General features: G+C 48.2%; 1 protein-coding gene and 1 pseudogene across 1 annotated transcript in view; both read right to left on the bottom strand.

Annotated features, from left to right (window-relative positions):
• LOC136639075 (vomeronasal type-2 receptor 26-like) overlaps positions 1-22,263 on the bottom strand; it is a 42,262-nt gene that overhangs the window by 9,688 nt on the left and 10,311 nt on the right. The window contains exons 3-7 of the mRNA XM_066613101.1: positions 21,531-21,758; positions 16,108-16,272; positions 14,727-14,896; positions 12,688-12,849; positions 9,591-9,882 (exon numbers count right to left, since the gene is read on the bottom strand). Of these exons, the coding sequence (XP_066469198.1) occupies positions 9,591-9,882; positions 12,688-12,849; positions 14,727-14,896; positions 16,108-16,272; positions 21,531-21,758 (1,017 nt within the window). The remainder of the gene's footprint in view (positions 1-9,590; positions 9,883-12,687; positions 12,850-14,726; positions 14,897-16,107; positions 16,273-21,530; positions 21,759-22,263) is intronic.
• Positions 20,008-20,125, bottom strand: LOC136642672 (5S ribosomal RNA; annotated as a pseudogene).

Below are 22,263 nucleotides of genomic sequence, written 5' to 3'. Positions count from 1 at the left end.
ACACCTGGTCCTCTATGGTGTTTTGCCTGATTCCAAGGCCATTCTCTGCCTGGAGAATTATGCCCACTTTAAGCAAATTAGCTCCCCTTCTTTCCCCCAACAAATGACCCTGGTTCTGCCCTGCAGTCCTGCTGAACCCAACCTCCAGTGTAGCTCTCCTGTTCAACCTGCAGAGGTCCTCTCTCCTGCCAGCAGCCTCCCACTACTACAGCAGACCCTGGGTCCTCAGCAGGTCTTGGGCACAGCAGCCACACTTCAAACTCCAGTGTCTCCAGCAGTCACAAAGTCAGTCTTCTGACTGAAAAAAGTATCCAGGGCAGAGTCCAAAGTCAATAAGCCAAGTCACCGTCCAAGGTCAGATTTCAAAGTAAGTCAGTCAGAGTATCCAAGTCAAAGTCAATAAGCCAACTCGGTCCGGTCAGGTCTCCTCTTCAACCTGCAGTCCTTCTCCAACCCACACCCCCTTCCTGCCTCAGGTGCTCCTTATATCCCTGAGGGCCCTATTGCCTTCAAGTGGGTGCAGCACACTCTGCTGGATGCCCAGGCCTTACCCTTAAAGGGGCCACTGCTGACACCACATCTACCTCCTCAGCAGATCTTCCAGGATTCCAATACAAAAGGCAGTTATGACATCTGCTTATCTTACATGGATACTAAAGAACTCCCCCTACCTTCCAGAGGCACCCTGCTGGAAGGAAAAAAGGACACAGACTCCAGAGGTGGTAAAGAGAAGAAGCCAGAGCTGGGGGGGGAAGGTGGGGGGGCAGCTACAGGCCAGCTTCTGCCCTCCCTGCCTGCCTGCCCTCCCTCACTCAGGCTGCAACCCTCTCCACACTGTCCTGTGAGTAAGCCCCACTGACTACAATGGGACTTCTGAGCAGACAAGTTGGGTTGGAGCTCTCAGGTTGCAGTCCTCTCCACACTTTCCTGGGAGGAAGCTTCACTGACTACTTGTGAGTAGACCTGCACAGGAGGGGGCTGAGACTGCAGCCCTCCACACCTTCCTGGGAGGAAGCCCCACTGACTACAGCAGGGCTTACTTGTGAGTAGACCTGCACAGGAGGGGGCTGAGGCTACAGCCCTCCACACCTTCCTGGGAGTAGCCCAGGGACTACATTGGGGCTTGCTTGCAAACAGACCTGCCGGGCGAGGGCTCCCACTCACCCGTCCTTGCACTTGGCCTTGAGCAAGCTCCAGGGCTGCAATCCCAGGCACCCTTTCCTGGGAGTAAGCCTCACCCGCTGTAATGGGGCTTACAACTGAGTAGACATGCATGGGAGCAGACTTTAAGGCTGCAATCCCAGGCACCCTTTCCTGGGAGTAAGCCTCCTCTGCTGTAATGGGACTTACAACTGAGTAGACACACAGGATGTCTCCTCTGCTGTGGATGAAAAGCCTCTCCTTGCACTGAGTGGGGACCTGCTCAGGGAAAGGTGTGCTGCAAGGGCTCCCAATGGCTGAGGAGGAGGGCGTCCTGCTGGAGAGTTGGGGAAGGGAAAAACAGGGAGCTTGAGCCTGCAAAATTGAAAAGGGAAACCAATGCGGGGCAGGTGGGGGTGAAGGGAGAGGAGGGCAGTGAGCGCAGGGGCCAGAGGGAAGCAGCCTGCCCTCCCAACACAGGTGCCTCCTGTCACCCCTTTTGCCACTTTCACTGGGAGGAGCCGCAGCAGACAGCTGAAAGAGCCGCATGCGGCTCCAGAGCCATGGGTTGCCAACCCATGTGCTAGTGCATGTGAAAGGGTTTTTATAGGTGGGCACACCCCATAGCCGACAGACCTGCGCCTGCTGCAGATTGTACCTGGACATGTACCAAATTGTGAGGGACATGAGGTTGCTTGTGCATAGTGAAGCCACTGTCCTTTCACTTTGGTTCCCATCACCACTGCATCCAGTGGTGGGATTCAGCCGGTTTGCACCAGTTCTGTAGAACCCCTACCTAATATAGGTAGGTGTTCTGCGAACCGTTTGCTAATGAGCGTGCTGCATTTATGCACCAGGCCTCATGCCGGTGCCCGATTGCCTGCAGCTGAGTGCCTGGTGCCAGGACAGTTTGCCACAGCTGCAGATCGAGCGGGTGGGCAAAGGAGGAGCGCTTGGCTTGTGTCCAGGAAGGAAATGCCAGTGCTCAGCCCCGGCCAGCCTGATCCCAGATGAGCTCCCAGGGCAGAGCTGCGTTCCCATGAGCCTCTTCCCTGGCGGACAGATGCAGACCCCGCAGCCATCCCTACAGCACAAGCCCATGCATGTCTACTCAGAAGTAAGTCCTGTTATAGTCAGTGGGGCTGCCCAGCTGCCCGCCTGCACCTCCCCTCCCCAGCCAAGCTGGCGGACTGGTGAGTAGACTGCTCCTGCACCTGGAGGCTCCTTGGGCTCAGCTCTCCTGGTGGGTCGGGGCACGGGCGGGATGAAGAGGAGGGCGCCGGAGCAGCTCCCACCCAAAGAGCCCCCGCTGCCTCGAGGGTGAGGGCACCCCCCCCCGTCCATGGGCACACAATGGAACTTACGTCTGGGTAGGCACTGAGCACAATCCTAACCATTTCTACTCAGAAGTAACTCCTATTTTGTTCAATGGGCCTTACTCTCAGGAAAGTGTGGTTAGGATTGTAGCCACTGTCAATCAGAAGGCGAAGGAAGCATCTCATCCTCATCAATGAGGCTGCGATCCTATCCACACTTTCCTGGGAGTAAGCCCCTTTGGCTATAATGACTTACTCCTGAGTAGACATGCATAGGATTGAGCTCAAAGGCTGCAGTCCTAGCCACACTTTCCTGGGAGTAAGCCCCTTTGGCTATAATGAGACTCTATAATGAGTAGACATGCATAGGCTTGGGCTCTCATGCTGCAGTAAGCTCTGTTGACTATAATGGGACTTACTTCTGAGTAGACAGGCATAGGGATTGTGCCCTTACTTCCCACAAGGACAGGACTGCACCATGGGGTTGGTTTTCATCCTTGGGGTTTGGGAATGCAGTTTTGTGCCTGGGATCTTTTCATTACAATAGACGCTGTGCCAGAACCACCTTTCAGAGCGCGATACCATAGTCTTTCGAGACTGAAGGTTGCCAATACCATACACAACGATTGTATAATACACTATCAGACACATAGAGGCGATGCTCCCACAGCTGAAATTCCTCAGGTTAAAAAAAGGCAGGAATGTGGCACAAAACATTACTTCATTAAGGGTACAATCCTATGCAGGTCTTCTCAGAAGTAAGTCCTATTGTGTTCAATGGGTCTTACTCCCAGGAAAGTGTGGATAGGATTGCAGCCTTTGAGCAGAATCCTATGCATACATACTCTGAAGTAAATCTCATTATAGCCAATGGGGCTTATTCCCAGGAAAGTGGAAGTAGGATTGCAGCCTTAGGGCACAATCCTATGCATGTCTACTGAGAAATAAGTCCTATTGTGCTCAGTGAGGCTTTCTTCTAGCACCTGTGCAGTCACAATGCAGCCCTGAGGTAAGGGAACAAATGTTCCCTGCCCCCCACAACAGGATGCAGTGCATGCGCTATTGGTACAGCTGCACTGGCACTGGAAAATTGGATAGGATTGGGTTCTAAGTCCTCTTAACTGTAACTTTCCAGCACCAAGTCCTGGAGGTCTCCTTGTGACAAGGGAATGTTTGTCCCCTTACCTTGGGACTGCAATGTGGCTGCATTGGCCCTGGAAAGTTGGATAGCCCTTAGGCTGCAATCCTACTGACACCTGGGAAGCAAGCCCAATTGACTATATAATGTGATTTACTCCTGTGTAGGCTTGCATAGGATTGGGCTGCTATTCCCAGGTAAGTGTGCTGAGGATGGTACAGTTAGCATTGCTGCTTCTCTAGCAGAAAAGTTCCTTTAGGTTATCCCCCCCCCCCCCCCCGGCAGGCTGACTGGGTTTAGGTCTTATCACCTAATGAAGAAGAACTGGAGAAGCACTGGGAAGAACTTGTGATCAAGGTGAACCTCAAAACCTGCAAGGCTTGTTACATGTGCTGTTAATTTTCATTTTTAGGCTGGGTTGTGGGTGCTTGGGCACCTACACAGCTGCAACACTTTCAAAGGACTGTGGTGGGGAGGTTCTGCCTCACCTGCCTCCTCACCCACTGCAGGCCCCTGCTTTGCACTACCTGGTCAGTAGCAGCCCTCAAACTTGTGGGAGAATCGCCACTAGAGTAGACCAAAGTGATTGGTATCTGCTGTTGCCTGTCGGAAAGCAACCTAGAAGAACAGTCCCCTCATAGTACTTTTTTGCTCATTAGTGAAACTGTCCTTCAAGGCTGCCATTCTCTCTCAAACCCTGGCAGTCAACAACTCCCCTTGAACTTGTTGGGCTTCTGAGTAGACATGCATTCGATTGCAGAGTTGGAAGTTGGAGGGGGAAGCTTTAGAGTTCACTGGAATTCTTTTTGGGGCTGGGTGGTAAAAGCAATAAAGCAGCATTTCTCAACCAGTAGTACTCATACCACCAGTGGTACTTGAGGTGGTGACCAGTGGTACTCATGGCAGGACCCCCCCCCCAGACCTCCACTGCCTGGCAGTAAGACCAGCAATGCGATGCAACAAACAGTGGTAGGAGGCTCAGTTCTGCTTTTTTTGCACTCAAAAAAGCCCTCCCATCTACCCTGGGAGCCCAATCCTATGCATGTCTACTCAGAAGTAAGTCCATTATAGTCAATGGGACTTACTACCAGGAAAAAGTGGACAGGATTGTAGCCTGAGCCTCTTACCGTGGTTTGTTGCATCATGTCTGGCCTCTTAGTATGGAAATAACTGGTGATAAAGTCATTCCAGTTACTTCCAGTTCTGCTTCCCAGAGGTGGGCCATGCAAAATGGCGAGAGGCAGATGCTGAGGAATGCTGTAATAGAACAAAAAAGAAGGGGAGATGTAAAGATGTTACTATGCTGTTGTTGCTTTTGGTTGATGATGAGGTGTCAGACTATGTGCTCATTGCACTTTTGCTGACCAGATGTTCACCACTAAAAGTGAACCAGATCCTTGAGAGGATTGACTGCTCTGGTAAAAATCACCAAGTTCCCACTGAGAAGGAAGGTGGCCCAGCTCAAAGCCCAGTGCAGCAAGTTGGTTTGTGCAGATGTGAAGGTTCTATGCTGCTGTGGTGTCTCCAGAGGTTGGTAACCTGGAGCCCTGGCAGTTCCCACCTCCTCTTCTTGGTGCCTTCCTGATTTCATTATACAACTGCCTTAAGAATTCAAGAAAAAATGTCCATGTGAAGTGTGCATGTCAGCTGCATGTTTATCCTCCTTGGAAACTAGTGGCCAGAGGCCTGTAAGTATGACTATAGAGGACAGAATGGCAGCCTTGCAATTTGGATTTAGACATTGGGTTAAAGTTACAGTGCAATCCTATGACTGTCTACTCAGAAGTAAGTCCCATTATGTTCAATTGGACTTACTCCCAGGAAAGTGTGTACTGTACAGTATAGGAGTGTAGCCATAGTCTTTCAACTTCCTTTGCGGCAGACAGTTGAAGCTGAGTTGCTCATTGCTCATTAGGACATAGAACCTGTTGTTAATTTATTTGAATCCCACCACTGCATTTAAGTATCAAGAGGTTTCATGCTGCAAGTCAGATCTTTCCCCTTGAATCTATGCATTGGTTAGAACAGCCATTTTCAACCACTGTGCCACACTGGTTGTGCCGTGAATGGTCCCCAGGTGTGCCATGGGAAATTTGGGAGATGGTTATTTATCAGGAGGACCATTGGGGGATGTGAGCCCCCATTGACAGCACTGGTGTGCCTTGTCAGTTGTCAAAAAACTGATGGTGTGCCTTGATTTTAGTGCCTTGTCCGTGTGCAGTGAGACGAGAAAGGTAGAAAAATCACTGAATTAGAATGGTGTATTCTGCCATGTTAAACTGTGGATCCTTTTCATTCAGAAGGCTAACCCTTAATATAAAATGTTTTCTCAAGTGTGATCTTAATGTCAGCCTGCCACTGTAACGTGTGTGTGTGTGTGTGTGTGTGTGTGTGTGTGTGTGTGTGTGTGTGTGTGTGTGTGTGTGTGTGTGTGTGTGTGTGTGTGGCTGATCATGATATTTTCCTTCTGTTGTGAGAAGTGCCCGTGCCAAGGCTGCCTTGTTTCTACAACTGCTAGTAGAAATACATACCAGGTGATGTACACAAAGGCAGTGCAATTAGTGGTGTCGTATTTTACTAACCCCCTCTTCCCACAAGCAGCCCTAACCCCATGGAGCCCGGACCCTCTCTCCCATGCAGCCCTGACCCCTGTGGAGCCCTGACCCCCAAGCAGCCCTGACCGCCCTGCAGCCCTGACCCCCTCTCCCATGCAACCCTGACCCCCTCCCCTAAGCAGCCCTGACCCAAGCAGTCCTGACCCCCTCTCCCATGCAACTCTCCTTCCCACAAGCAGCCCTTGTCACGGGGTGGGGCAAGTCCCTTCCCCTTTAAGATGGGCTGGGTCAGGTGTAGGGTATTAACAACTAAGGAATAAAACCTGGGGTTGGGTGCCTGGAAAGGAGAGTGCAGGGGGAAGGAAGCTTATAGCTTGATAGTGGAAGCAATACTGAGATTTGTAAGTATAGTTTTAGCCTCTTTAAGATCTTTCTTGTTTTTAAAGCTATTGTGTTGCATATGGAAATGTTTTTATGGAGCAATTGAACTCCCTTAAGTTTAATAAAAATCTTTTATGTAAAACATTTGGTGTAGTAATTGACCAGGGCATGTATGATATTGGGACCTGGCTTGGAGTAAGCAAAAAATAAATAAGCATTGCTCTTGAGGGTGGTGGAGGGGGGTTGAGTCCTGGCTGGGTTGGTGTCTCCCCTGGTCCTTCCCTACCCCAAGGGCAATGTTTGTTACAGCCCTGACCCCCATGCAGCCCTGAACCCCTTCCCACAAGCAGCCCTGACCCCCATCCAGCCCTGACCCCCTTCCCACAAGCAGCCCTGACCGCCCTGCAGCCCTGACCCCCTCCCCTAAGCAGCCCTGACCCAAGCAGCCCTGACCCCGTCCCACATGCACCCATGGGTGTCTGGATAATTGATGGGAATACTGGGGGGGGGGGCTACTGGACATGCAAGTGCAAGTGAGGACGCCAATCAAACAGCAATATGGAAATATCTTCAATAACAGTTTGTCAGGTATTTAATATTTTTTCATTAATATTTTAAAACTTTCTTAAAACATAATCTAGTTTTGTGTACCTCTTTTATTGTTCTTATTTGAGTATTTAATGCATGAATTATTAAACTATCTTTCGGTATATCTTTTGGTATACTTAAAATGCTCATCAGGACATAGAACCTGTTGTTAATTTATTTGAATCCCACTACTGCTTTACACTTATACTGAAACACAACTGCTATTTTGCTGCCTATTCTCCCGGTTTGGAGCGATCCTTCTGGATCACTTCACAATCCCTTCTGGTCTTCACCACTCAGAAAAGTTTAGTGTCCTCCACAAACTTGTCCACCTTCCTGATTATCCCTGTTTCCAGGTCATTTATGGAGATGTTGAAAAGCACCAGTCCCAGGACAGATCCTTGAGGCACTCCATTTTCCACCTCTCTCCACTTTTTTGTCAATTGCCCACTGACACCCACTCTCTGTTTCCTGGTCCTCAACCAGTTCCCAATCCATGAGAGGACCTGTCCTCTTATTCCCTGACTGTGGAGTTTTCTCAACAGCTTTTAGTGAGGGACCATATCAAATACCTTCTGGCATTTAGTGAATCTGAGGAGACCCAATGGAGGCCAGGCAGCCTAAGTAAAAAAGTGTTGTTGTTTTTTTAAAGCGGTTGGGGTTATGTGACATGCTACGTGCTAGGGATAGCATTGGTCTGCCTGTCTGCTATGAAACCAAGTATTTTTTTCTTAACTTACAATTTTTTTTAAGCTTATGAATTTTCAGGGTTTTTTCCTTAAACACCGATTGTGGGCTGTTTATTCTCTGTCTCTTGATATAGATATAGATGATATAAATAGTAAGCATCACAAGAGGATCAATTCTCATTCATATTTGCAATAAAACTTTTTAAAAATCCAATCTAAATAATAACTTGGCCTTGCATTTGTTGTCCTGGGAGCTAAACATGATATTATTGAAATGCCTTTTTTCCCGTATGTTGACCACCTCCCTATGTTGACCAATTCCTCCAGTTCCTTGGGTGGTCAACTTAAAGAGGTTCCACTGTATAATTGCCATGTCACAAAAAGTCCATCATTTTGATGGGTGAAATGAATGTGGCAGGAAAAATGTGCTCTCATTGCAACATCATCTTAAGTTCATCTCTTTTCTTGACAGGAATGAATTAACCATTTATTTATAAGGGAGAAAGTCAAGGGGTTCCTTCAGAAACACTACTGGGAATGCCTTTAGGCAGATCCTGGCTTTTATTCTCTCTCTCTCTCTCTCTCTCTCTCTCTCTCTCTCTCTCTCTCATTCTCTTTCTCTTTCTCTTTCCAGCAGTGGCCCAGACTGCACCCGGCTTCATTTTCAGTGCGCAATTCATTTCTGTGTTTAGAATCTCTGCACTGGAGGACAATCAATCATGATGCTCAATATATCAGCTAATTTAAGATTTCTAATTTGTGTTTTCATGTGTGGTATAAAGATTGCAGCTGCCTCTGATTCTTTGATCTGGCAGGGAAAGGGTGAAGTTTACATATATGTGTACACACACACACACACACACACACACAAGTGCCAGGTAAGTGCCATGTAAGGCACCGCGAGTTTAGCATCTGTGCGAGTTCAGCAGCAGGGCGAGGAAGCCAGGGCCCCAGATACCGCCCTTTCTCTTCCCTTGAGAAGAGGGCAGCTAACCAGTGTAGGGTTTTTAACTACCCCTAAACAAAAACAAACAAAATTAAAAAAAGCTATGCAGTCAGACAGCCAGCAGCAGGGTGGGGGCTATCCAGTGTTTTGCATCGAGTGCAGCATGTATGACTGTATGCCTCTGGGGCATAAGTCATGGGTGTGTCCTCGGTGCAAGGAGCTCCAGGGTCTCAGGGAACACGTCTGCTTCCTTGAAACCTTGGTGGCCAACCTGGAGAAGCAGAGGAAGGCAGAGAAGGACAATGGAGAGACTTCCGGGGACAATCAGGCTTCATCCCACCCTCAGCCACGCAGCTCCTCAGCTGCCTGGGTGGGAAGTCTCAGAGCTGGAGGACGTCATCCTGGAGAGGAGGGAAACAATCTCCTAAGGGGGACACCTTCTCCAAGGGACGGGTCTGTATCCAAACACACTCAGGATACTCCTCGGCAGGAGGGTGGTTGGGGCTTCTTGTAGTGGGGGATTCAATTATTAGAAACATAGGGAGGGGGGTTTGCGATGGATGTGAGGATGTAATTAGTCTGTGGAACTCCTTACCACAGGAAGTAATGATGGTTTCTTGTCTACATGCCTCTAAGAGAGAATTAGACAAATTTCTGGAGGAAAAGTTCATTACGGGTTACAAGTCATAGTAGGTATGTGTAAGCTCTTGGTTTTAGAGGCAGACTGCCTCTGATTGCCAGATGCAGGGGAGGGCACCGGGACGCAGATTGTGTCTGTTGTCTTGTGTGCTCCCTGGGGCATTTGGTAGGCCACCATCATCCACCCAGATTTCATACCTGTGGGATTTTGTAGATTCCCAGCATGCTTGAAATCTGGCCGGAGATTGCAGAGTCAGTTCCTTCCAGAACAGTCACCAGTTTATTCCTCCTTCCACAGGTATAATTTGGAAGACTCTTTTGCCCTGTAGACAGCAGGTCTATCACGGCATCATAAGTCAGTTTTGCATTGAAATAGTTCTCATAGAGGTTGTAGCCCAGAGAGATGTTGGGCAGGAGGCTGGGATTCTGGTTGATCTCATGAATGGCAAAGAAGAAGGGCAGGAGGTCCCAGAAACACAGGCCTTCCATACTGCAAGAAAAATATGTCTCATATTATGATCTTCCATTCAATGAACACAAGTCAAATTCTGCTAAACATGTGCATTGTTGGTAACATAAACGTCTTGATTTTACTCTACTTCAGAGTAAGGTGCACAATAGCCGATCCTAACATTGTGTGGTACACTTGTGTAAGCAAGGAGGTGATACCTGATCTCTTCCATTTCTACAGGACAGATGCAGAGTGGGTGAAGAGTGCAAGGATCTGCTTGTGAACTGACAGGCTGTGTGCTGCAGTGATGTGTGCTTATACCCAAGGAAACTCTCCATAGACCCACTTTCTCAGCTATAAAGAGAGCTTCCTCTGGTGTAAGCAGGTGGAGCAGCTGTGGTGCTTTTCCATGAGCAGTTCTGCCTTACCTGCTGCCCTTGCACCGCACATAAGAACATATGAACATAAGAAGAGCCCTGCTGGATCAAGCCAAAGGCCCAACTAGCCCAGCTTTCTGTATATCACAGCAGCCCATCAAACACTTCAAGACAAGACAACAAGACACAATCTGCGTCCTGGTGCCCTCCCCTGCATCTGGCAATCGGAGGCAGCCTACCTGTAAAACCAGGAGCATACCTACTATGACTTGTAACCCGTAATGAACTTTTCCTCCAGAAATTTGTCTAATTCTCTCTTAGAGGCATGTAGACAAGAAGCCATCATTACTTCAGTGACAAGCTGGGATTAGACTTCACATGCGGTTTGAGATCGAAGTAACTGCTAGGCTAAGCCAGCCCCCTCTTCTATAATATAGTTATAGACAGTGCTTCTTTTGTAAAAATAAAAAAAAAATGGCAGGAACTCACAACTTGTTAATCTTTCATTCATTCATTCATTCATTCATTTATTTTTAAGCCATTTTTTATTAGAGAAATAAAATATTTTTTATGTGCTTCCCCCCTAAAGATGAACTTACTTCTGAGTAGACATGCATAGGATTGGGCTGTCAATCTCCACATCCCCTTCCCCTAGCTACTTTTTCTACACAAAAAAATACTGGGAAAAATACTGTACAGGTGCACTTGTAGCATGTAGTATGTAGTGTGGCACTACTTCGAGGAGAGGAAGCAGTGAATGGATTCCAAAAAATGGCTTCCATGTAGTAAAATTACTCTAAGCAACTGTGGGAGTAAGAACAAAAAAGGAATTCTTACACGAGAGGGGTCCTTAGGTGCACACAGAAACAGCTACGTTTGCAAACAAGCGATTAAATATGGTTTAATTCATGTGTCAGAATACTCTGTGTCTTTGGGAAGGCGCTTGGCATGCAATTGTATGTTCTCTGCTGCCCTGAGCAGCTGCTGTGCATTGCTGGAGAGGAGCTGCAAACGCTGGCTGGCGGAGGGCATGCTTGTGGGGGAAGGATGAGGAGGATCTCTGGCAAGGCTTGACAGCACGTTGTACACACGTAGAATCATTTTTCACCTGCCCTTAGCATGTGGAAATGGGTAAAACAGATATATATCTCTGCCAGGATTAAGAGCCCAATCCTAGGTATGTCTACTCTGAAGTAAGTCTTGTTCTAGTCAATGGAGCTTACTCCCAGGAAAGTGTCTAGGATTGCAGCCCAATCCTATGCATGTCTACTCAGAAGTCCACTTTAGTGAATGGGGCTTACTGTGGATAGGATGGCAGCCTCAGGGCCCAATCGTATGCCTGTCTCCTCAGAATTCAGTCCCATTAGAGTCAATGGGGCTTCCTCCCAGGAAAGTGTGGAGAGGACTGCAGTCTCAGAGCCCCTCCTGTGCCTGTCTCCTCAGAAGTCAGGCCCAGTAGAGGCAGTGGGGATTCCTCCCAGGAAAGTGTAGAGAGAACTGCAGCCTCAGACCCCTTCCTTTGCCAGTCTACTCAGGCTGCAAGGCTATGACACTTTTCCAGGAGTAAACCCCATTGAACACAATGGAACTTACTTCTGAGTAGACATGCATAGGCTTGGGCTCTCAGGCTGCAAGGCTACGCACCCTTTCCCAGGAGCAAGCCCCATTGAGCACAATGAGACTTACTTCTGAGTAGACACGCCTAGGCTCCTGCTGCAGATTGGCATGGGGGTTGCACCAGCCAGCTTCCTTCCCCTCCTCCTCTGCCAAGTCAGTAACTGGGCGGTCCGTGGGTGCCGCAGCCCGTCTCCCTGGCTGGCTGGCTGTCCATCCTCCTCCTCGGCATTGGCACGTATCCCCCGCACCCTCCACTGGCTTGGAAGCTGCGTGGGGAAGCAGAGTGCGGGGGGGAGGGGAGGGGAGGCGGGCTGGGCTCAGGCAAGAGCTTGGAGATGGGGGCAGGAGGGGGTCGTTGTGCTGTCAGGCAGGGGCCAGGCACCCGCCCACCCTGCACCCCCCAGCACCCACCCAGCGAATGCCTCTGTTTTGCTCCCCCCCGGAATGCCTCCGAAGGGGAGGGGCCCCTGCAAAAAAGTGCCGGAACGCCGTCCCCCCGCGTTGCATTAGAAAAAAAGCCCTGGTTATAGATACTATATGGGTACTATATCTATAAAGACAGAAGTACTTTGTCCTCCACTGTATCTGGTCACCTTGACAAGACACGAGCACCAAGTATTAATGACAGTCCCTGAACAAAATGGGAATAATTGAGACGTTTGAGTCAGAACTAGGTGGTGCGGCTGGAACTCCTTCCCCCACGTGATTACTTACGCAATAAAAGTGTTCACAGGAGGTTCAGAGAAAACATATGGGTCAAATATAGCACTGGTGGTCGATACCAGCCCGCTGATCTGGTAGTCTCCTGGCTTGTAATAATTAAACGGGCCATTTCGATCACTTATCCAACCAAGAGAGCATTTTGTCTTCGGCATCCCCCAGGCAGTAAGGGGCAGTAGCATTACTGATAGTGACAGCAGCATTCTGAGAATCTCCGCTGCGCCCACACTCCTTTCTGATGTTTCTCTTATTGGCTTCCAAGGTGATCTTTGGGAGAATCCCTTGAGCTTTGCTGAGAACAAGAATCAAGCACAGTGTTTTTGATAATTGCTAGGGACTGAGACAACCTTGCACCATTCTGGACGCTGTGCGGCTCCATGCGCAGGTGTGCAGCTGGAGGAAACATGTTTGTGAGGCTCAGCCTCCATCTCCCTTGTCTTTCGTGACTTAGCAAAGGAGCAAATTATCAAATGGAGCATCCCAGGAAATCCCACAGGCAGTCTGCTTGTTGCCTCAGTTGTACCAATAACATCTGACATGATCTTATATGCCAGTGGTTCTCAAACTGTGTGTCAGGACCCACTAGGTGGGTCACGAGCCTATTTCAGATGGGTCCCCATTCATTTCAATATTTTATTTTTAATATACTGTATTAGACTTGATACCACCATGGTATGTGACTGCATTTGGGAAAATGTTACACATCTGTACTTTTAATAGATGTACTTTTAAAAGTATGTATATGCTTTTAACAATGATAGTCAATGGGACTTACTCCTGGGTAAGCGTGAGTAGGATTGCAGCCTAGGATGGTTAAAAATGTTTCTGCTTGATGATGTCACTTCCAGTCATGACATCACTTCTGGTGGGTCCTGACAGACTCTTATTTTAAAAATTGGGTACTGGTGCTAAATGTGTGAGACCCACTGATTTATATGCTATGATCTTAAATGCCATGATCTTATAAGAATGCTCTTCTATGTGCAACCTCCTGACTAAGGAAGTAGGCTACCTCAGAATGCCAGATGCAAGGGAGGACACCAGGATGCAGGTCTCTTGCTGTCTTGTGTGCTCCCTGGGGCATTTGGTGGGCCACTGTGAGATACAGAAAGCTGGACTAGATGGGCCTTTGGCCCGATCAAGCGGGGCTCTTCTTATGATCAGCTGAGAGTCAGGAGGGGGTAGTGGTTTGGGAGTTGGACTTAGACCTGGAAGATCTAGGTTCTAATTCCTGCTCAGCCATGGGTCTTCCTAGGTGATGTTGGGCCAGTCAGCCTCACCTACCTCACAGGGCTGTTGGGAGGACAAAAGAAGGGGAGTAGTTCCTTGGAGGAAGGGCAGTATAAAAATGTGAAAAATAAATTAAAAACTGTTTTATCTGAAACGCATGTTAAGCTTCAGATATGCATCAAGTTGACATGAACTGCTGGAAAAAAAATGTTGTGCCCAATGGATTTAGCAGAAACCAGAAGTGCCTTTGCAGTGCATGAGGCCTGGCTGGCAGAGCATCAGTGCCAGGCTTCTGAACATCTCGCCCAACTGCAGGAGCTGAGTCACAACACAGTTGGCTCAGACAGGGACGGGGAAAGAGAAGGGGTGGCAGGAGATATCACAGTTCTAGACAAAGGGGGAGTCAGGGAGAAGGCAGTGAAAGTGGAAGCAGAGAGAGCAATGGGGACAGAGACAAGGAGGAACCTGGAGTCTGAGGCCAGAGTAGAAGTGTGGAAAGGTGGGGACAGTGAAGACAGAAGGGAGAATTTCAAGGAAGGGGAAGGAGAGGTGAGAAGGTAGAAGAGACAGGAAGGAACTAGATGAGGTTGAACTGGGGGGAAGGGGGGAAGATGCGGAAAGCAGAGGAAACCAGGGTCATGGGCAAGCACATTGGGAAACAGGAGGACAGAGCAGCAGTGGTGAGACTGGTGGAAAGCCAAGAGATGAGGCCAAATGAGCAACGAGGGAACAGCCAGGAAAACCAGAAGATTGCAGAGGGGCAAGAGGAAAAGACACGGAGAGCAGGAAGAGTGGCAGCAGAAGGGGCGAAGCAAGTGGGGAACCCAGGTCAGTGAGCCCCTCCCATATCCCTCAACCCTCCATAGGGTGTTACTCATGTAAAAGGGGTCAGGGGCTAGCAGAGCTCAACAGGAGCAAGACTAGAGGAACCTCCTTTACCCCTGCCCTGTCAAGGTGAAGGTATAGGCTGCATTGGAAACCATGCCAAATCCTGGAATAAATGGCTGTATAGCAGATATCCTGCCTGTATCGGTCATCTCCTGACTCTGTTCACAGCTTGCTGCGTAACTTTCTGTCCTACCTCTCCCCCTTTGATGTGGAACCTGCCCCTAGGGATAAAGCACAAGGGAAGGCAGAGTGTGCAAACGTAGAAGTCCATCAATTTCAATTGGACATTTTCACAAGAGTCTAGTTGGAATCAGACGGTGATGAAGGGCTAAAATGGGGTTGCTCTTAAGAGCGCATCCTTCGAAGGATTCTGGAAACTGCAGGCGGTGCAGAATGGGATGCACAAGTTCTTTTCAGGACTGGGAGCATCTAACTCCCATTTTCTGCCTTCTCCATGGGTTCCTAGTGTGCTTCCATGCTCTACGGAAGGTGCTGGTTGTTTGTGCAGCCTTTACTGGTCTGGAACCAGGAGGTTCAAGGAGCTAACTTTTCAAAACGTGAGTCTGCTCAGTCTTTTTGTTCAACATCAGAGATCCTGCTCCCATATTCCTACTCCCAAGTTCATTTTGTGGAACATGTGACATGGTCCATTTTGCCGCAGCCCCAGCTTTGTGGGATCCTCTGCGCTGTGGGATCCATCTGGTCTTGTTGTCATTTTTGCACCATCTAGCAAATTATTTTTTTGTTGTTCGTTCAGATGTTCTGGATGAATTCATACCCCATGATTTATTGCTCCCAGTTCTCAGTTAGCTACTGACTTTTAGTCCTTAACTAGTTCTTCTAACCCCTATTATATTCATTTTGTTTTGATTGTAGATTATTATTTATTGTTCATTTGTGATGTTTTATAAATGTTCATGTTAATTTCTGTTGTAAGCCACCATGAGTGACCCTTTAGAGATTGAAAAGCAGGGCAAAAGGGGTAAAAAAGTGGTAAAATATATGTAGATAATTAAAACAAAATTTCATATGGCCACTCTAGTGTCATATATTCATGCGTACATTTACTTTACTTATTTTTATTACTTTCATGTATAAGGTATGTGAAGTAGATGTGCTGCAACACTGTCCAGGAATGGATTCACCCGCACAGCAAGTATTTGAGTTTTCTAACAACAAAGCACAAACAGAAATAAAAGCGAAGTCTTCAAACTCAAATATCATCTTAGATGGCATCTTTCGATTTTAAAATTAAATGCTCCTTTGTATTCAGATTAGGCTTCAATATAATGATGTAGCATTTGGGCATAAAGATGCAACCCAATAATCCCAAAGTGGAGGCCAAGATGGAGAAGACCTGCACGGTAACCATGTACTTCCCCTTCGTGCTCAGGTAGGTGGGCACAATGGACACCCACACACTGCAGAAGACCAGCATGCTGAAGGTGATCAGCTTGGCTTCATTGAAGGCTCCATGCAGCTTCCTGGCTAGGAAGGCCGCAGTGAAGGAGAAGGCGGCCAGAAAGCCCATGTAGCCAAGGGCAACGTAAAACATGATGACGCTCCCTTCGTTACACTGCAGTACGATGTGACCAGGCTGGGAGTGTATGTCAGAGTCTGGAAATGGGGGAGAGATTCCAGCTAGACCGTGCAGATGCCTACTTCAACAATGGAGGAACAAAAGACAATGGAGTTTGCCAAAGTCTTCCCCAGCCATTTCCTCATCCTGCTTCCTGGTTTGGTGGCCATGAATGCCACCACCACAGTGACCGTTTTGGCCAATACAGAAGAAACAGCAACCGAAAAGATGACACTGAAGAAAGTTTGTCGGAGAAGGCAGGACACCTTCCAGGGTTGACCAATGAATAGAAAGGAGGACAAGAAGGAAAGCAAGAGGGAGACCAGGAGCATGTAGGTGAGGTCACGGTTGTTGGCTTTGGCTACTGGAGTGTCACGGAACTGAATGAAGATTCCGAGAACAAAGGCAGTGGTAAGGGCGAAGAATAGAGCAAAGGAAACAAGGATGATTCCCAAGGGTTCTTTGTAGGATAAGAAATTTATACGCTTGGGGATGCATTGATCTTGGTCCTTGTTTGGATGCTGATCTTCTGGGCAGCTGGTGCAATGAGCTGCATCTGAAAAGCACTTTTTCATTACTCATGACTATGCAGTTGGGGAAGTGCCTTCTATTATTCTGGTTCTTCTCCTTTCCCCCATCCTTCCCACTACTAGCAAGCCCAGCCCCTACAGTGCTACTCTCTGTGTGACTTATCCACCTTCCTGGACCTGTCTCAAACCTAGCTTCACTTACGCATCTGCCCCTTTTGCATGTAAGGTAGATGGTGAGCATGCTATGCACAGTGCACTAATTCTGTTTGGCTTGGGCCAATGGGAATAAGCATCCGGCCCCACCAGTGGATCATGCTGATTCCTCCTACTGCCCTCTTCCTAATGGCCAGCCTTCCCCCTTGAGCCCCTTACCCTCCTGAGCGGAGATGGTCTCCCCTTCGCAGGGAGCACAGTCGTAGCAGCAAACCGACTCTCCTTTTCATCACCTTGACATATCCAGGACGACACCTTTCCGTACACTTAGACTGAGGCAGGGTCTGAGCAGAAAGTCAAAGAACATCAGCCAAACACGGGAAGAGGTTATGAAGGGGCATAAACAGCTCCTTTCTCTGCTCTGAAGGGGCATAAAGCGGCTACAATGGGACAACTCAGACCTGCACCTGCTACATTGCTGGCACACATCCATGTCGCCCCCTATTGGTGGATCCTGCTTGGGAAGGGGGACAGAATATGGCATGTTCCAGTGCCCCGATCCCTCCCCCAGGCTCAGCCCGCTCATCCCCTGCTCCCATTGCCACCTCCGCCCCATTGTACCACCTCTGTTACACCCTCCCTGTGCCCTGTTCTGCCTCTTGAGCTGGCTTGCCTGCTCTGCCATGCACTGCTACCTGAGTTGGCATCAGCGGGACAGCAGAGGTTTCCCACTGGTGCTCTTAACTGGTGTTTTATCACAACATGCTTTACAGCACATTGGCGACAGCGTGTGCCAGTAGAGCGTGCACCAGCAGCAGACCTCCCCAGCCCTGCATCCAGGGCAAAGGTCCGCAATGAGGGCTGTCGTCAATCCCCCATGTAAAAATCCACCCCCCCTCACCTGAGAATCACGGAGCCTTGCACAACCTGAGCCCGCATTGGGGAGGCCTCTCTGAGGTTCTCCAACACTATAGACTGTGCTTCTGGAAAACTGGAAGCACAGTTTCTGACCCCGTCGGGAGCCTCAGAGAGGCTTCCATGGGGTCCTAGAGGCTCTTGCCTGGGGCATTTGCCCATCGGACCTAATGGTAGGTTCACAACTGGCATGTTCGCCACTGGTACAACTGGAGGATGTGGTTGTGCCATAAGGGCCCAATCGCGTCCACGCGTACCAATGCGAATGCAGCTGCAATGCAGCCCTGAATTAAGGGGACAAGTTTTCCCTTGTGTTGAGAAGGCCTCCATGACTGCCCCCCCCCCACTGTAGAATGCAGCACATGGCCGATCAGCATAGCTGCATCCATGCTGGAATGCTGGATAGGATCGGACCCAAAATGCTGTAATTTTTAAACCTCCTTTCACTATCAAAGCAAGTCTGCAATGTGGTGCACAACAATTGAAACTGACAGACATTCATTCTTAAAAGGAGAAATGGACAAAAGCTGTCACTTAAAAGAGACAAAGAAAATCAAATACAGCAGCTAAGTACCGTAGAACCTGATCCATGAGCCCCCTTGACACAGAAGGGTCCTTGAAGCCTGCAAAATGCTCTCAGGGTATTGGTCACAGGAACCTCCGGAGGTCGAGAATCCCACAAGGAGACTTTCACAATAGAAAATGTGCTGGTAGCCACATTGCATATAGAATCATAGAGTTGGAAGGGAACTAATAGGTCATCTAGTCCAACCCCCTGCCTTAGGCAGGAAATCCTCTTAGAGCATCTCCAACAGGTGCTTGTCCAGCCTCTGTCTGAAGACCTCCAGTGAGGGAGACTCCACCACCTCTCTCGGCAATCTGCTCTATTGCCGAACTGCCCTGACCGTCAGGAATTTTTTCCTTTCCTCTCCTCTCTTGCTGTTTGTATGCACTGTTTCTAGTTCTACTTTCAGAGACAGCTGAGAATAAATGATTCCCTGATTTCATATGACAGCCCTTTAGGTATTTGAAGAGAGCTCTCACATCCCCTCTCAGCCTTCTCGCCTCCAGGCCGAACATGCCAAGTTCCCTCAACCTTTCCTCAACATAGGGCTTGCCCTCCAGCCCCCTGATCATCCTGGTTGCTTTCCTCTGAACCTGCTCCAGTTTGGCTGTATCTTTCTAACAGTGGGATCATTAGGAAAGGTATTGAGAACAAAAAGGCTAATATTATAATGCCGTTGTACAAATCTATGGTAAGGCCACACCTGGAGTATTGCGTCCAGTTCTGGTCGCTGCATCTCAAAAAAGACATAGTGGAAATGGAAAAGGTGCAAAAGAGAGCGACTAAGATGATTACGGGGCTGGGGCACCTTCCTTATGAGGAAAGGCTACGGTCTTTGGGCCTCTTCAGCCTAGAAAAGAGACACCTGAGGGGGGACATGATTGAGACATACAAAATTATGCAGGGGATGGACAGAGTGGATAGAGAGATGCTCTTTACACTCTCACATAACACCAGAACCAGGGGACAGCCACTAAAATTGAGTGTTGGGAGGGTCAGAACAGACAAAAGAAAATATTTCTTTACTCAGCATGTGGTTGGTCTGTGGAACTCCTTGCCACAGGATGTGGTGATGGCGACTGGCCTGGACGCCTTTAAAAGGGGATTGGATAAGTTTCTGGAGGAAAAATCCATTTCTGGGATAAGTTTCTGGGGTACGAGCCATGATGTGTACGCGCAACCTCCTGATTTTAGAAATGGGCTATGTCAGAATGCCAGATGCAAGGGAGGGCACCAAGATGAGGTCTCTTGTTATCTGGTGTGCTCCCTGGGGCATTTGATGGGCCACTGTGAGATACAGGAAGCTGGACTAGATGGGCCAATGGCCTGATCCAGTGGGGCTGTTCTTATGTTCTTAGTGGGTTGCCCAGAATTAGACACAATACTCCAGGTGATTGAGCCACTCAAATCAGAATTCATGAGATGTTCAAAGAGCATGGGGAAGGGATATGTTTTAAATGAGAAGTCATGTGAAAAATTACCCCGGGGCTACATCATGTGTAGGGCTTTAAAGTTAAGCACCAGCAAATTGAAGTGGAAATATCCAGAGAAAATGGTTGGCAACCTTCAGTCTCGAAAGACTATGGTATATGCCTACAGCACCTGGTATTCCCAAGTGGTCTCCCATCCAAGTACTAGCCAGGGCTGATCCTGCTTAGCTTCCAAGATCAGATGAGATCAGGCATGTGCAGGGTAACATACTGTTGGAAGTGGTACAATGTGCAGTGTGTCTCTATCTCTCCATTTCACCGCTAGGCAAGGTGCCAGCCATTTGGGAGTAGCAAAAGAACCTGAAACTATTCAAAAGAATTCAGCAACTTAAAAAGCAACAAGTAAACTGGACAGACTCTTAAATTATAGGGGAAGGCATCATCCAGCCACATGATGATCATGTGCAGGTGATTTCTTAAAAGAATGAAGAATATCCCCATTTGGCTGATGGAATCAAGGTTAGCAACATGGTGTAGTGGTACATTTTTGAAGTTGTGGCTTCTTATAATACACCCCACTCAGGGTATACAGCAAAAGAATCAACTTTCAATTTCTGGTTTTTTCTTTTCCTGCCAATAGTTCCTATTTTGATACGTATTAATCTTCATTTAAAGAGTTCTTTCATCCCGAACCCTTGGAGTGTGTTGCATTTGAACAGTATTAAAGCTACACCGTAAAAATGGAAATACTGAACGAAAAAATACACCAGATACATATAAAAGGTACATCAGGTACTTTCTTTACTCATGTACATTTCTTAACAGTGCGTAATTAGTCAGTGGAACTCCTTGCCACAGGAGATGTGGTGATGGCATCGGGCCTAGATGCCTTGAAAAAGGGGATTGGACAAATTTCTGGAGGAAAATTTCTGGAGGAATTTCTGGAGGAAAAGTCCATGGGTTACAAGCCATGATGCAACCTCCTGATTTTAGAAGTGGGTTACCTCGGAATGCCAGATGCAAGGGATAGCACCATGAGAGTCTTGTTGTCTTGTGTGCTTCCTGAGGCATTTGGTGGGCCAATGTGAGATCCAGGAAGCTGGACTAGATGGGCCTATGGACTGAACCAGCGGGGCTGTTCTTAGGTTCTTATTATGCAGGGTGCTAATCTCTGTATTTTTACGTAGCACTTCCTCTTAGATAACTTTGAACAGAAGTGTACCCTTGTTGTACCATGAACTACATCCTGCGTCTCACACAGCCCTTGGGAAAGATGACTGATCAATGCACCTTGGCAAATTTCTCAGTTTGCCCTGGTCTGAGCCTGATGTTTCTGCTTGATCAAGGTCCTTCAAAACAAGTTCCCAAGGCAGCTCCTGGGTGCTCCTGCTGATGACATCCCATGCAGGGGACGTGCCCAAGTTCTGCACCCCATTGACTGCACCCTTGTTTAGCCACCATGGGGCTTGGCCCAGTTCTCTACCTCTTTTCCAATGCAACTTGGTATGTGATCTACTTCCAGTCTGATTATTCTCTCCTCACTGCTTGCCCTGGATCATGTATCAGTCACATATTTGGGGCAGGAATCTCACCCTTTATGTGTGATGGATAGTACAAAACAAGTCCTTAGAGGTCAGTTGATGATATTAAAGGGGATAAAGTGAAATCATTGGGGTTTCCTACCTGGTTAAATGCTTTGGGCCACACAATGGCATCCTGGTCAATGGTGAGCTGAATCTCTGTAACATTCTTCCTCTCCAGTCTCCCAACTTTCACTGAAGCCAAGGAATGATTGGGAAACCCCACAAAATTCACAATATCAAAGTCACCTGTCAGATCCCCATCCTCATCCACATAAAATCTATCCATGGAAGTATTGTAGAAATGGGAGTTTCTCAGAAAAGCGTGAAGCTACATTTACAGAACGGGAAAGGGTGTTAAATATATCAGCCCTGCCCATTAAAAGAGCTCCACCTGCACAGGTGTGATGCAGACTAAAAACGACCGTGGAGCTTTGCAGCATGTTCCTGATAACCTTGATGTGCTCTGCTGGCACCCAAGCTCCACTGTCCTATAACAGTGGTTCCCAACAGTGCTTTCCAGCACTGACATAAGGGCAGTGCAGCTCCGAGGTAAGGGAACAAACATTTCCTTACTTCCAGGAGGCCTCCGTGAGTGACACCCAACTGCAGAATGCAGCACACATCCCATTGGCACTGCTATGGCAGTGCTGGAAAGCACTGACATAAAGGGTTAGGATTGCGCCCTCAATTGCCCAGCTAATTTAGGACTTCTAATCTCTGTGCTCATGTGTGGTCTGCCCTTTTTACAGGTCTGCCCTTTTTAGCTGCAGGTTCGGAACTCCCTGTTTTAACACACCATGAGCTTCGAACCGGGGGTGGAGACATCCGGGAGA

The sequence above is a fragment of the Tiliqua scincoides genome, chromosome 2 (assembly GCF_035046505.1).
Source record: "Tiliqua scincoides isolate rTilSci1 chromosome 2, rTilSci1.hap2, whole genome shotgun sequence".
NCBI lineage: Eukaryota > Metazoa > Chordata > Lepidosauria > Squamata > Scincidae > Tiliqua > Tiliqua scincoides.
This window is presented reverse-complemented; position numbering and strand designations above follow the sequence as displayed.